Genomic DNA, 14,203 nt, shown 5'->3' with positions numbered 1-14,203 from the left:
AAAGATCTAAGGAAATCCTAATGTCAAAGTCTACTTGTTGATAACACTGTCATTTTAATTAAAGCATGTGGAGGGAGTCTAGCTTAGTTTCTTCCCCTGAAAATCAGAAAAACAGCCGAAGAGAAGAGCAGCACTGCATATTAGATAAAAAGGCAGGGCTCCTGTAACCACTAATACCTTCTGACAGACAACTCAAAAGATGCATTTGACCCTAGTCTAGTGTTAGTTCTCTGACAAGCTCCGCTCTCGGCTGCCAGTACTATTCTGTGAACACACACATCCCCAGCAAGCATTTGAAACTACTTCAGTGAGAACATATGGATGCTTCCTCATTACATCAATCCATGCTGTTATGATGAGAGCAAAACGAGTTTTGCAACACTGACTGCGTTGACTGCTCTTCAAAATCTATTTAAGAACGAGATAAACTCCCGCACTGGGAGCAAATCATAAATCAGATATTCTAGAAAAACAGTTTATTTTCATGAAGACAGACTGAATCATGTAAAAAGTGACAAAAAGTTGGGATAGAAAGTTAAATACAAAGGTGATCAAATTATTTCTTTGCAAACAGCTGCTGGATACAGAGAGGTTAACTTGCCACTTTCAGTCATTATTGGATTTCACTGGATAACACAATAAGCCCCACAATATCTTTGTTATTAAAACACAATAAAGGGATGTGCCTGTACTGTTGCTAGGCTTATGTTCAGGCTACTCTTCTAAAGCCTTATCTGTATTATAGTGGCGCCTATAGGCTAGGAACACAGACTATATCAAGCATGGTACAACAATTCCTCCAAAAAGAAATAGACACTCTCTTCTCAGCTGAAGCACTTTGTACTGAGATCCCCTCCATTATTTTTTTTTATTTTTACTGTTTTTTTTTAAGGACTAAGAGAGTCTGCACAACTGTGAGTTGTAGGAAGCAAAGGAGGCTTTAGAAAGGACTGCTTTTAATTTTCTGACATACAAATGAAAAAGTTATTACTCCTGTATGTAAACAAGATTTGAGATGTGCAGCCTCAAAAGAGAAAATAGTATATTTTGCATAGTTATACAGCTTATCAATTAAAAACATCTCTCAAATATTTTCTAGTGGTCAGTGTGCTTGGGAGGCGCTATAATTGTGTACGGACAGACTAGAAAGAAAAGCGCGCATGGCTAAATTACTTCGCAATGGAGTATCTCTAGGTTCGTAACGTTCCTTCTGGGTTTTTGTCTTTTGGAATGAGAGGCTTGAAAACAAGTACCTTCCCACCTGACCACAAGGTACCAGTAGTTTCAGACTTAAGATAGATTAAAGGCTTATTTTCCCTCCAACTTAACTATGCAACACAAACACTAATGTGAACAATTTCCAGGAATTCTGAAGGAAAACATCATCCAAAGGACTCTCAAGAAGCATTGCTATTATATTTAGAATCTGCCTCCCTCAAATAATGAATAATATGACTTGTAGTGCCTTGTATTAGCACGTGTCATACTTCTACGATGTACTATTAGAGCTCTATGGGAATGATTCAGCAAGAGCAGCTTCAGGAAAACCTGTAGGTATCAAGCACCTACATCAAGTATAAACTATCACATGTGATATACATCTCTTCTATTTAGAAGAGGAAATAGTACAAATACCTCAAAAAATGTGAAAATACAGAGGCCTGAGGTAGGAAAAAAAAAAAAAAAAGAACAGGGGGAACAGAAGAGACAAATGTTAACAGTATCTTGTTCTAATTATACCAGCAGCTCTTCAATGGCTCACACACAAAATCTCTGTAGAATATGACATTAAAAAGACACATCAAGTTTAGAGTCCTAGTTATGAATCTACAACAGATTCTTTACTGGCACTGTAAACAAAGCGAAATGTAAAATTCATCACATAGCACAGATCCTGATATTCATAATTCTGATACAACTAGTAGCATAAAAATACCAAGACTGGTTTTCTCTGCGGCTGTGGACAATCAATAAATTTGTCCAGGAAGAATCAAATAATGACCAGTTATACCTCATACAAAAGCTATACAGAACTACTTCTGCAGCAGTCAGCTTTATGAAAGTCTTTGTTTAGGCAGTGTTTATGCAACGTTAAGCAGTACATTGCTTAAATAAGCACAGCATTTAATATTCTGTACCTCTGCTTGTAATTACCTAGTAACTAGAGGCCACAGTGTGATTTCTCAGAACTCACACTTCATTCTCTAGTAAACTATGCCAAGCTCCAATAAGCTGGTGACTAGGACTGTTAAAGCACTCAGCAGTGGCACACATTTGGTCATTCTGTCTGTGGACTAAGTCACAGTATGTACCGTATCTACTATAATCAGGCTAATGCTACTGCTTTTTAAACACCTAATGGACTACTTTTCACTTTTATTTAGGTCTTAGTCTGAATGTTCCTGTTTTGTTTAATAAAACCCTGTATTTAATTTTTTTGGCAATACTGCTTAACATTTTGCAAATAATTTCATAGACATTAATGGATTCCCGTGAGTAAGATCCCTCAACGTATTTTCAGTTACAAATTTGACAAATGGAATCTCAATTCTGGACAAATAAGAACTGGAAATAATGCTCAGGAGAGTATGACTTGCAGACTTGTATTAAATTCCCATGACAGAGTGCTTTAAATACAGCAGTTTGGAAATTGAGCTGCTGCATGCACAAGATTTACATGCATAAAATTCAGTTTCCATTTTTTTTAATGGAAACAAATATTCGGTTTCTCTTCTACATTCGATATACATATACAGCTTTCATCAAAAAGTGCCTAGGCCAAACATAACTTTTGCCAGAAAAGTTTCTATTTTACTTTATCGAATTAGTACTGATAATAGTGCAAAGAGGTAGACAGGATGGACAGTTATGTTAGGGCTAACACACACCCACGCTAACTTACATACATTTGCTGTTATATCTAGCTTGGAACAAAGTTTAGCCTTCTTTAGTGGCAATTTCCTTGTCAGTGATTTTTATCTGAGACAGATTTGGAGTATTCAGTATTTTATTAGCTCTGCAGTGGAGCAAGGGCATTAAGAAGAGCAGAAAAAGAGCAAGCTGGAAGTAGTGATTAACTATTATAGGCAGATTCACAAGAAAATGGCCATCCATGCTGCAAAGCATTATGTCACATTATGAGAAACTTTTTTTATACGAAAATACACATAGTTATGCTAAGTCAGTCAGTGCCTTGAAAAACCTCCTTGAATCTTAGTTTTCATTTCCTTACTTACCAATACATCAACATAGAGAACCCAGCAGTGCTCTCTGGGATTAATACAAAGTGATTTCAAGTCTACACTGCTCTCACTGCTAAATACTCTGTAGAGTGTATTTGCTATCTCTGTGCCAAGCTCTTCTCCGCCACGGCCTTCAAATTCAGGAGTAGCATTTGCAGAACTAGATAAAGAAAGAAAAAATACTTTTACTTCTGAAGCAGACAATACCCAAAGAACATTTCTTAAATATAAAGCATTAGAAATATCTAAGAATTTATTTGTACAAGAATAAGCTTCCTATCTGTAAAGATTATTTCCATTTTGCATAAGAAAATGTCTTAATGCAGATAATATACCTACATTTTGTTACAAACTCTGATACTAATTAAATTCCACTACTATCTTCAGTTCCCAAGTTACACTATTAAAGTTGGTGAGGTCTCTCAGGGATTATTTCTTAAGCACTCTCATCTTCTATCACTTCAACCCTTCCAAAAACAAAAAAAGTAAAAGAAACCTGCACTAAGTTCAGAACAGCTAACAAGACAGCCTGTTAGAGTTGAATGTTAAATTGGTAAGATAATAGAGTGGCTAAGAAGAGAAAGATGTGACAACATGACAAGTAGAATATGCACTTTTATATATAGACATGACTACCTGATCTTAATTGGTAATTTCTTTACTGAGTGTACTCTCTGCTATCAAGACAGCGGCTCATTATTTTCAGCAACTGCAGCTTATGGAGAGCAGCAACTAAAGAACATTTTTCCAGAAGGCAACTGACAAAAGCGTGTGGTCTTCACTTCCCTGATTCCAACGCAACAAAATTTGTTTACGAGCAGTCATGCAAGAAAGTCCTTGGGCACTGGGGCCTTGTACACATCTAAGAACAAAACTCTAACAATAAAACAGGCCTACAAAAACAAAAAACAACCTACAAAAAAAAACCCAAACAAACCAAAACCCTACACCAAAAAAAAAAAACACCTCCAAGTTATAATGAAATAGAGCAGAAATGTCCAGAGATGCATATACAGCAAAACAACAAATATTCTAAACCCAGACTCTGGTTTATAGAGAGGGCAAGAGCATTCCCAAGCAGCTGAGCCACAGCACATATTGCAGATCTTGTTTTTAAATAAACTAGTCACACCTCCCCAAAATTAATTTCTCATTACAGAACACAGGAAAGGAGTTGGTTCCACAGAAGTTGTTCAATACGTTCAAAATCTATAATAGCAAAGCCTTGTGTTCTTCTGGCTGGGCACCTCCCAGTGCCAATTTCTCATGTATGTTTTGTGTTTATATGATGATACAAACTCTTAGCTCTTCCAACAGGAACACCACAGGAATGCAAACATACAGCAGAAAAAATCTTGGCATATAATCCCTTCACCTTTAAAAAAGCAACAACTAAAGATCCAGATTATCTAGGCATGACTTAAACCATCAATGAGCTGTATCAACAGGACTGCAGAGCCTATAAGGGAAATCCTTACCTCACAGTAGTTCTCCCAACTTGTTCTTTTGCAGAACTGATGAAAACTCAGAATACCAGGAAGAGCTACTAAATTTTATAGAAGTTATTTGCTGCTTCTATAACCAGACAGCACTATACATGCTTAAAAAAAAATAAATAAATTACTGCCAATCAAGCACTGACCTACACTTCCAAACCACATTTGCCACTTGAATTGCTGCAAGTGTGACACAGTATTATTTGCAGTTGCGTTAATATTAGACACCAATTTTATACAACAAGACCACATGTAAGTAGGACGTAATTCTGGAAACATGCCGAGTCAGGCCTTTAGGTCGTATTGAACAAGCACTCATCCATGGAAGCAGCTTTCACACAACTACATAATTCTGTTTAAAGTATGTTTATGCAAGCATCATGATACCTATGATAAGTTGAAAAGAATTATACAAACCTCAGCCTATACCTTGTTATTATTTCTAAACATGAATTTTTATCAAATATTGTAGTTTTTAATTATAAATGGCCACTGTCTTTGACAGAGAGTAAGAAGAACGTAAGACTCAACTGGAATATTATTGCAAGTTTCATTGCATCTTAATTATTTTAACACTTCAATTCCTTGCAATCAAAGTGAAATAAAAATATAATGTTAGCAGGATACTATTATAATAATGATATGGTAAATACTGCCACCCAACCCTCACAGACTATTGCAGTAATTTACACTGGGTAAAATGTGAAAAAGGGTTGTCTAGCACACTAATAAAAGAAAATGCTAAAAAGCTTGTTTTATGGGGCACAGAAAGAACTTAATAGCGGCCAAGTGGAGCACAGAACTTCTACTCCTGAACAGAATGTAATTTTAAAGACTTTCAAAACCTTTTCAGTGTCACATCGCGTAACAATCAAGACTCCTAAAGCATGAGGCTTCTAGCACAGATCTCTACTTTCAAAACACTTACTGTTACCAGTCAAAACCTTTCTCTCACAGTAGTTAAGTACTTCCCATCCGTTGCTCAAGGCCATTAATATGCTATAATTCTAACAGAGATAAAACAGTTAATTAAACAAAAGCTTACAGCTATTTTCCTGGTATACAAGGGCTTCATTATACAGAGCATATTCTTCACTTAAAGCTGTATTTACTTCAAGCAACCAATACCAGATTTCTATTCTTGCACCAAAACCAGCATACAATCATTTAAAACAAGAAGTCAGATTTGCTTCTTAGAATCAGCAGTGAATTAACCTCTTCACTAATACTCTACCCTTCCAGAAAGCAGCCAGAAGATACCACATTTATGACACATCTGTACTGCCAAGGCAGTCCCAGAAATAGATCTGAATTCAGGTCCAGGTGCTGTCTAACTGTGTTAATATGATTACGATTATATTCAAGCTCATGACCCTACAAAAAATCGGGCTAACAAGGGTTTGGATTTAGTCTAGTCAAACTCTACCAACATGGATTTACTGATTCAGGTCTTTGCCTGGTCAGACACTGTCACCATGCTTCCCATCTGAAAGGAACATCTGCTTATAGAGTTTGACACACTTTTTACTCAACCATCAGATAGTGTTTGTCTCCGAAAACCAAACTAAATCCACTACAGACCACCTTTAATGGAGGAAGTACCGTAAAAAATTGTAAAGACATTTCATTCCTTCAAAACCCATTAGTTTGCCTCTTGCCTCTGCAAAGAACAGTTGCCACGATAACAGGTTAACTGTAGGAGAAAGAAGGGGAAGAAAGGTTCCTCTCCTGCAGCCACCATTCAAGTGACATCTTCAGCAACTGCACTAAAATATGTTTTAAGTTAACATCTTCTCCATAAAACACAGTGGAACAACATCTGCAGATCACCTAAGAGCATGCTGATGTGGCTGTTCTGCAATACTGTCACCTCTTATGATTTGGAGAACCGCTTTCCATGCACAGTATTTAAAATCCTACCTGATCCAGACTCCCATGCAGGCACCACTGAAACAGGCCCACTCTTCCAGCTGGAACAAAACCATGTCTGGCCTTCAAAGCGGAAGAACAGATGGCCACACTTGGACAAATATATTCCTTGCTTCCTTAATTCCACAAACAAAACCTAATGCATTCTAGGAATTCAGATGTCTGCTTTTGTTTTTTTGTTATTTCTCACACTTCAAAAATGATAAATCTTTGCTTCAGTCAAAAATCAAAACCCCAAAAAACCCTCTAACAAGTCAGTATTAGAATAGCCCCAAAACTCAAACATGAGAAAAGCAGACACATCAGTCTTTCAGCATCAATGGCCAGGATGAGTGTCTTCTCCAGTGCTGATGGGCAGTATGCAGATCACATAGGACATGGACTTGTTCTATGATAATTCATTTCTAGTATCACAAATCACTGCCCCAAAAATACTCTCTTCTGGAGATAAGCATTAAAGTCTGTCTCAAAGTGAGACTAAACATGCTTCTCAGATTTTAGGTTAAGGACTCAGAGCAGAATGAAGAGAAATAGAAATGGAATTCTGAGGCAGAGAATTATATACATGATCCAGCAAGTGATTACTTTCAGCAGTACAGGAAACCATGAAAGTTTTGGGAAATAAGCATTTTAAGATAGCAAACACTGCAGTCTAAGTTTTTATTATCAGTTTCAACAATATAAAAGCCAACTAGAACACACAGGAACTTCACCAGAGATGCAGATGCAGTGTACCAAACTATGGCCAGTTACTACCACCCAGTGGCAGCCTGGAAAAGCATCAGAGTACTGACAGCATTTCATTTCACTTTACAGAGAACAAGCTGCTCCCACTTCACATTTTGTCTTTTGGATCTTTCTGGAGGCCAGAGGTCACCTTTCCCCAGCGGCACAAGCATGCAAGAAGTGACTACCCTTCTCTAAAATTTAGGCTTTTGGTCTGTTGTCACAGAAAGCAAGGATTACCTATTTCTAGAACTGACAAGATCCATCTTGCACAATATTGCTCTACATCTCCCTCCCATCTTCTTATGAAGCAGAGATTAACAGTTAGAAAATACAACCTAACATTAATCTAATGAGTTAAAGTTTTTCTAACATTATTTACATGTGAAAGAAGTATCACAGAATTGCAACATCCCCACAGACCGCTTGTTTTAGTAAGGAAATATCCCTGCTGTCATTGGACTTCCTTCATATAGAAGCCACCAGAACAAAGCAGGTACTATTCAGGATATTTCATATACGAGTTTTATAAAGCAGTCACGCTCAGATCCCCTCTAACAGCAGGACCACATTTGAGAGGATCACCTTCCCGTCTTATATTTTTTGAACAGTAACCATAGACAAACCATTAATTCATAGGTGAGTCCTTCCCTCTACAAATCATAAGTTTCCGCAGTTAACTAACACATCGTGATGTACAGAGGAAGTCTTAGATAAGGCTGCATAATGCGAGAGATACAAACGTTAAGAGAGATATAGCCAGTTAGGTCAGAAAGATTATCAGATATACACTTACTCGGTAGCTCTCGTACCTTAGCTTTACTAATGGTATATTGGTTTAATGTCAGAGCAGCACCATTTTTTGTTTTCAGTAAAAAAAAAACAAAGGTCAAATACAGAACAGCTAACTTGACAATGTCAAGGCTTTTATGAGAGGTTGCCAAAGCACATTATTTCATAAAGAACAGTTTTAGGAAGTCTGCAAGACATGGATACTGTAGTTTCAGACAGCAGACAGTCTGGAATAACATTGAGATGCCACTATGCTATGCCAGAGTAACCTGAAAACAAGAGCTCTCGGTTTTCTTCTAGATTCCTTCATAGTTCAAGCACTATGAAGACTGTAAGGATAAACAATAGTCCATTTGTAGCACAAAGCCAGAAATATGATTAAAAACAAATACCATTTTAGTTAATGAAATACTGATTCACCGATAAATGATAACGAAATTTTCTAATTAACTTTTGCATCTGAAGTTTAAAGTGAGGATTTTCTTTTTTTAAACGGTTTTGCACAGAACACACTTCAAACTTTTTCCACTGCTTTCAAAGACAAAGTAAGCAAAATCCTTTAAGTACAGTTAAAGTACAATCTGTATCAGTCAATTCTTGTCTTCTGGAATACTTAATTTTTGAAAGAGATTTTTTTCTATTCTGTCATTGTAAAAAAGACAACTGACATTGTAGTCATGAAGCCACGTTAAATGCACGTGTAACTGAACCATTACTCTTTTCCAGCTGCAATGATGCCATGCTATTTGGGATTTTTTTTTAACGTGCTTTCATTCTTTAACAGCTACTGTTTTCCTTATTTTGGGTCTGCAGAACCAGCAGAAAGTTTCTGAACACTCATCACTACCAAAACAGTAGAATAACTTGTTTCTATTACTCAGACCCTTAGGGGAAGTTAGTGAAATGAAGGTATAAACTTCAGAAGAATGGCAAAATCTGATTAGTCATTTATTCCAAAGATAGATCTATTTCCTTCTCTTTTAGTATACTAACCAGTCAACAAAGAATTCCAGGTAACCTTCATCTGGTTTCTCCAACTTTGGTGTCCCCATTTCAGCTTTTACACCTACCAAGATATCAGTGTGTCCCTGTTAAAACAAAAATATATCACAGAACTAGAATTATGTTCACAAAACCACTTGTTTAATTTAAATGTCAATGGTAAGTTGACATTGCTACCTTTCAGTTATCTGTACCCATCATTCTATCAGAGTGAACTTAAAATCACATTAGTTTTTTTAAAAAAAAGGAAAGGCTTTAGAAGAACAATGTTAAGCCTAAAAAGTTTCTTCAAATAATTACCATACATATTAGTTTTCTCTAGGTTAAAAAGACACTCTTCATATCCATGACTTTTTCTATCATTTTGGCTCTGGAAACAGCTATATCTGCAGAACCTTTATAATATTGCACAATTTATCTTCTTCACATGCAACACATGCCAGAAGTAGTACTGCTTCACTCTAAAGGAACAGGACTATTTTTTCCAGTGATTAGGCACAACAGCAATTTCATTTTTTCAAGATTAATTGGTAGATCAGTTCAGATTGAAGGCTTTTCAAGTACTTCACAGCAAATCTAGCTCAAGTAGGTTAAGCCAGCCTGAATGAATTATATATCCTGTCATTATTTCCTTAACCCATAGTTTCAGTTAGTGCTATATACACACACATTTTATTACACACACAAACCCCTCTACAAACAGCCTCGGCTTATCTTAAAACTAGTCACATAAACCAGAAGCCTCATCAGCAAAGTACGTGATCCCTAAGAAATTTACCAACCAGCTTTACTCTTGCAGATCCACTTGTGTTTGATACAACATCTGTTTCTACTTCTGCACTTCTGTAGTCTTCACAGCCACGACCATCTACACGAAGGTCCTCCTAAGAACAACGATCAATATATTGTGCTTAAGAGAATCAGTAATGAAAAGCAAAAAAAGAATCCCTGATTTTGAAGTTTCCCTCATGTCAAACACAGCAGTAAAATTAATGCAAAAGTGACAGCTCCCAGTTTCATCACTAACTTTCACTTAAGAGTACAACAGAACCAACTGTACTTTTCCAGTCACCTCTTGTTTATCTAGAGCTCGCAACAAGCCCCCTGCTGACACACCAGAACTCCTGCACTACTTCCATCCTGTTTCAACAGAAAGCTTCAGACTACAAAAGTGTAAAGGTCTTGGCTTTAAAAGGTACTTCACCTAACACAACACGGGTCTGTCTTGGGATACTCAAGTTCTGTACTTTTATATATGTATTTAGGACCCAGCAGACAAAAATAACCCACCAGCCTTCCAAATGCTTTCATCTGTTTGCATTTCAAAAACAGATATTATGCACCCTCTGATACTACACAGCTCATCTCCATAAAAGTAGTTTTCTTCGCAGCAAAACACAGCTTCTGCACTTTGCAGAAAGCACAGTCCTTTTATCTCTGGCGTTTCTCCCCACACGTCCTTCGGTCCACTCGCTGTTCCTTAGCTTAGTGACAGGCTAAGACTCTATGCAATGGTAAAAACTTGAGAAAGAGCAAGGGACGAGGGGGAAAGAGGAGGGCAAGAAATGAAAAAACAAATCCCGGTCCTGTTCGCAGCCTGCTTTCCGCTCTGATGCTCTGCTCAGTGTGCCCGGATGATTATTACCCCAGAGATTTCCCCCTAGACACCGGGTAACGGGAAGCTCCCTCCCTCCTCCCCAGCCAACACCGTAACTCGCTGCCGCCCCTCACCTGCTCAGAGGGAGCAAGCCCGGAGGGGCGGGGAAGGGCCCTGCCCGCGCCTCACAGGGCAACGCTACCACCGGCCGCAGGCACGGTGGGCCCGGCCCAAATACCTTCCCGCTCCCCGGGACGGAGACTGCCACCTCCATGCCGCCCCGGGTTAGCGGAACCTCCCGCAAGGCGCCCGCCGCCGCCGCCACTACCTGGACGCCATGCATGATGTAGACCTTCTCCGCCTCGCTGAGCACCACGGACGCCATGCCTCCCCCCGCCGGACGGCACCGCCCTGCCGCTTCCGGCGCCGGCGCGCCGCCGCCGCCGCCAGTGGCAACGGCCGCAGCTACGACGGGGAGGATGGGCGAGGGCGAGGGCGAGGGCGAGCGGGCCCGGTGCGGGGGCGGACCCTGCGCCTGCGCACTGCTCCGCGCCTGCGCCCTGCACCGCCCCCGCGCGCCCGAGGCGGGAAGGCGCCCCGGTCGCGCTGTTCCGCCCGCCGAGCGGGGAAGTGGGCTCGGGGTCTCCCCCTTCTTACGGGCAAAGTGGGGTGCGCAGCCCTTAAACTCCCCACAGAAGGCTTCCACGGGGAGCAGGCGCAGCGCTCTGGGCCTGGTGCCCACACAGCACCGCGCGTCCCCAAAAACGTCCCCTCCACGAAGCTGACGCTCATGGTAAACCAAAGGGGCAGCGCCCGCTCTCTGCCCGCCCTGTGCCAAGGTAAAAAGCTCCTGAAGGAAGCCGTGAAAATACCCCAGTGCTCGGGCAGGGCTCGCGTAGTGATAAACCCCACAAGAAAAATGAGGAAAAGCAGAGGTGTTTCCCACAGAGAAAGGTCCGAGCGAGGTGCAGGTTGGTACAGGAGCGGTGAAGAAACCAAATGCCCTCGTTAGGAGGGTGCTGTGGGTCCTGTGCCAGATATCCCTGGGAAAGTAGCGTGGGAAATGTAATTAAAATCTCATACTATATATTAAAACAATAAGAGGGTTTGTTTTTCTGACAGCCTTAGTGAAAGTTTCATAACGAGTGGTTAATGTTAAGTTTCACACTTTCCTGCACAGCTCTTGTGTATAATTTCCGTATTATTTTGAAAGTTGCTATCTGACTTCACGCTGATGCTTGGGTGAGAATGACCCATGGTTTACAAGGATTACACAGCACGCTGCTGGAGTTTATCCAGGTGTTTCTAGCTCTCCTCTTCCAAGACTCCTTGCTCAATCAAACATACAGGGCTGAAGAGCGGAGACGTTTTGGAGGCTGTACTTCGGGCTAGCGCTGGGCTGGTCCCACAAGTGGGCTGCACATGCGTTGGCAGGCAGAGTGGGGCGGATGCATTTCTGGGATGCATCCCGTGGCTTACCTGCATCCAAAAGGAGTGATGTTTCTGCACGCCAGGATTGTTGTGTGGGGATCGCTTACTGCTTCTCAGCAGGGAGAGCCAGCGGTGGAGCCTGACTGAGCTGGGAGCTGAGGCTTGGGTACCTTGCCCTCCTTGCTGGCCCTGAGGAGGTGAGCAGGGCCAGGCCTCCTTTCTGGGCCAGGGGGGTGCCAGGCAAAGTCAGTGCCCATGCAGAAAAGGGGCCTGGATTGTATGTTCTCCTTAAATAGCACCTGCCAATGCTGCAATCCAGCACAGACAAGACCCTTCATCTGACCCACAGTGCGGTTCTTGTGTCCTCACATTCCACGGTGTGAGCCACACAACAGTAAGGAGAAATTAGCAACTCCATTGTAAAAGTGAATTCCTGATCTGCAGCAAAGCGTTAATGCAGGTGCACCCTATGATTCCCACTGAGAGCTTGGCGAGATGCTATTCTGCCTCCCAGTCCTGCCTGTCTCACGGCTCGGCCCACAGCAGCTGACGATTTCAATTGCAAGGAAAGAGTGATTTTTTTTCTCTCCCCCACCCCCCGCCATCCCAGCCTGGAGTCTACCTAACATCAGTCAAATTCTTGCATGGTCCAGAGGCTCAGGGAGCAAATCTCACGTACATGCAGACAGCAGTTTTCCAAAGGCTGGAGAATCACAGAATGTTAGGGATTGGAAGGGACCTCGAAAGATCATCTAGTCCAATCCCCCTGCCGGAGCAGGATTGCCTAGACCATATCACACAGGAACGCATCCAGGCGGGTTTTGAATGTCTCCAGAGAAGGAGACTCCACAACCTCTCTGGGCAGCCTGTTCCAGTGTTCGGTCACCCTCACCGTAAAGAAGTTTTTCCTCATATTTATGTGGAACCTCCTGTGTTCCAGCTTGCACCCATTGCCCCTTGTCCTGTCAAGGGATGTCACTGAGAAGAGCCTGGCTCCATCCTCATGACACTTGCCCTTTACATATTTATAAGCATTAATGAGGTCACCCCTCAGTCTCCTCTTCTCTAAGCTAAAGAGACCCAGCTCCCTCAGCCTCTCCTCATAAGGGAGATGTTCCACCCCCTTAATCATCTTCGTGGCTCTGCGCTGGACTCTCTCTAGCAGTTCCCTGTCCTTCTTGAACTGAGGGGCCCAGAACTGGACACAATATTCCAGATGCGGCCTCACCAGGGCAGAGTAGAGGCGGAGGAGAACCTCTCTTGACCTGCTAACCACACCCCTTCTAATACACCCCAGGATGCCATTGGCCTTCTTGGCCACAAGGGCACACTGCTGGCTCATGGTCATCCTGCTGTCCACTAGGACCCCCAGGTCCCTTTCCCCTATTCATTAATGAATATATTGAATAGTACTGGTCCCAGTACCGACCCTTGAGGGACTCCGCTAGACACAGGCCTCCAACTGGACTCTGTCCCATTAACCACCACTCTCTGGCTTCTTTCCTTCAGCCAGTTCACAATCCACCTCACTACCCGATCATCCAGACCACACTTCCTCAGTTTAGCTGCGAGGATGCTGTGGGAGACCGTGTCAAACGCTTTACTGAAATCGAGATAGACCACATCCACAGCTTTACCATCATCTATCCACCAGGTTATGTCCTCATAAAAGGCTATCAAGTTGGTTAAGCATGACTTCCCCTTGGTGAAGCCATGTTGAGTGCCCCTAATGATCCCCCTATCCTTGATGTGCCTAGAGACAGCACCAAGAACAAGTTGTTCCATCACCTTTCCGGGGATGGAGGTGAGGCTGACCGGTCTATAGTTACCCGGGTCCTCCTTCTTGCCCTTTTTGAAGACTGGAGGGACATTCGCTTTCCTCCAGTCCTCAGGCACCTCTCCTGTTGCCCACGACTTAGCAAAGGTGATGGAGAGTGGCCTAGCAATGACTTCCGCCAGCTCCCTCAGCACCCGCGGGTGCATCCCAT

The 14,203-nt window shown here is 41.7% G+C and overlaps 1 protein-coding gene across 2 annotated transcripts in view; it reads right to left on the bottom strand.

Moving 5' to 3' along the window:
• Window positions 1–11,296, bottom strand: part of EXOSC7 (exosome component 7) — a 29,963-nt gene extending 18,667 nt beyond the window's left edge. For both annotated transcript variants that reach the window (XM_068404900.1, XM_068404901.1), the window contains exons 1-4: window positions 11,113–11,296; window positions 9,970–10,071; window positions 9,179–9,273; window positions 3,237–3,402 (exon numbers count right to left, since the gene is read on the bottom strand). In XM_068404900.1, the coding sequence (XP_068261001.1) occupies window positions 3,237–3,402; window positions 9,179–9,273; window positions 9,970–10,071; window positions 11,113–11,169 (420 nt within the window). In that variant the 5' untranslated portion in view covers window positions 11,170–11,296. The remainder of the gene's footprint in view (window positions 1–3,236; window positions 3,403–9,178; window positions 9,274–9,969; window positions 10,072–11,112) is intronic.
• Between the last annotated feature and the right edge of the window lie 2,907 nt (window positions 11,297–14,203).

Source organism: Nyctibius grandis, chromosome 7 (genome assembly GCF_013368605.1).
Source record: "Nyctibius grandis isolate bNycGra1 chromosome 7, bNycGra1.pri, whole genome shotgun sequence".
NCBI lineage: Eukaryota > Metazoa > Chordata > Aves > Nyctibiiformes > Nyctibiidae > Nyctibius > Nyctibius grandis.
This window is presented reverse-complemented; position numbering and strand designations above follow the sequence as displayed.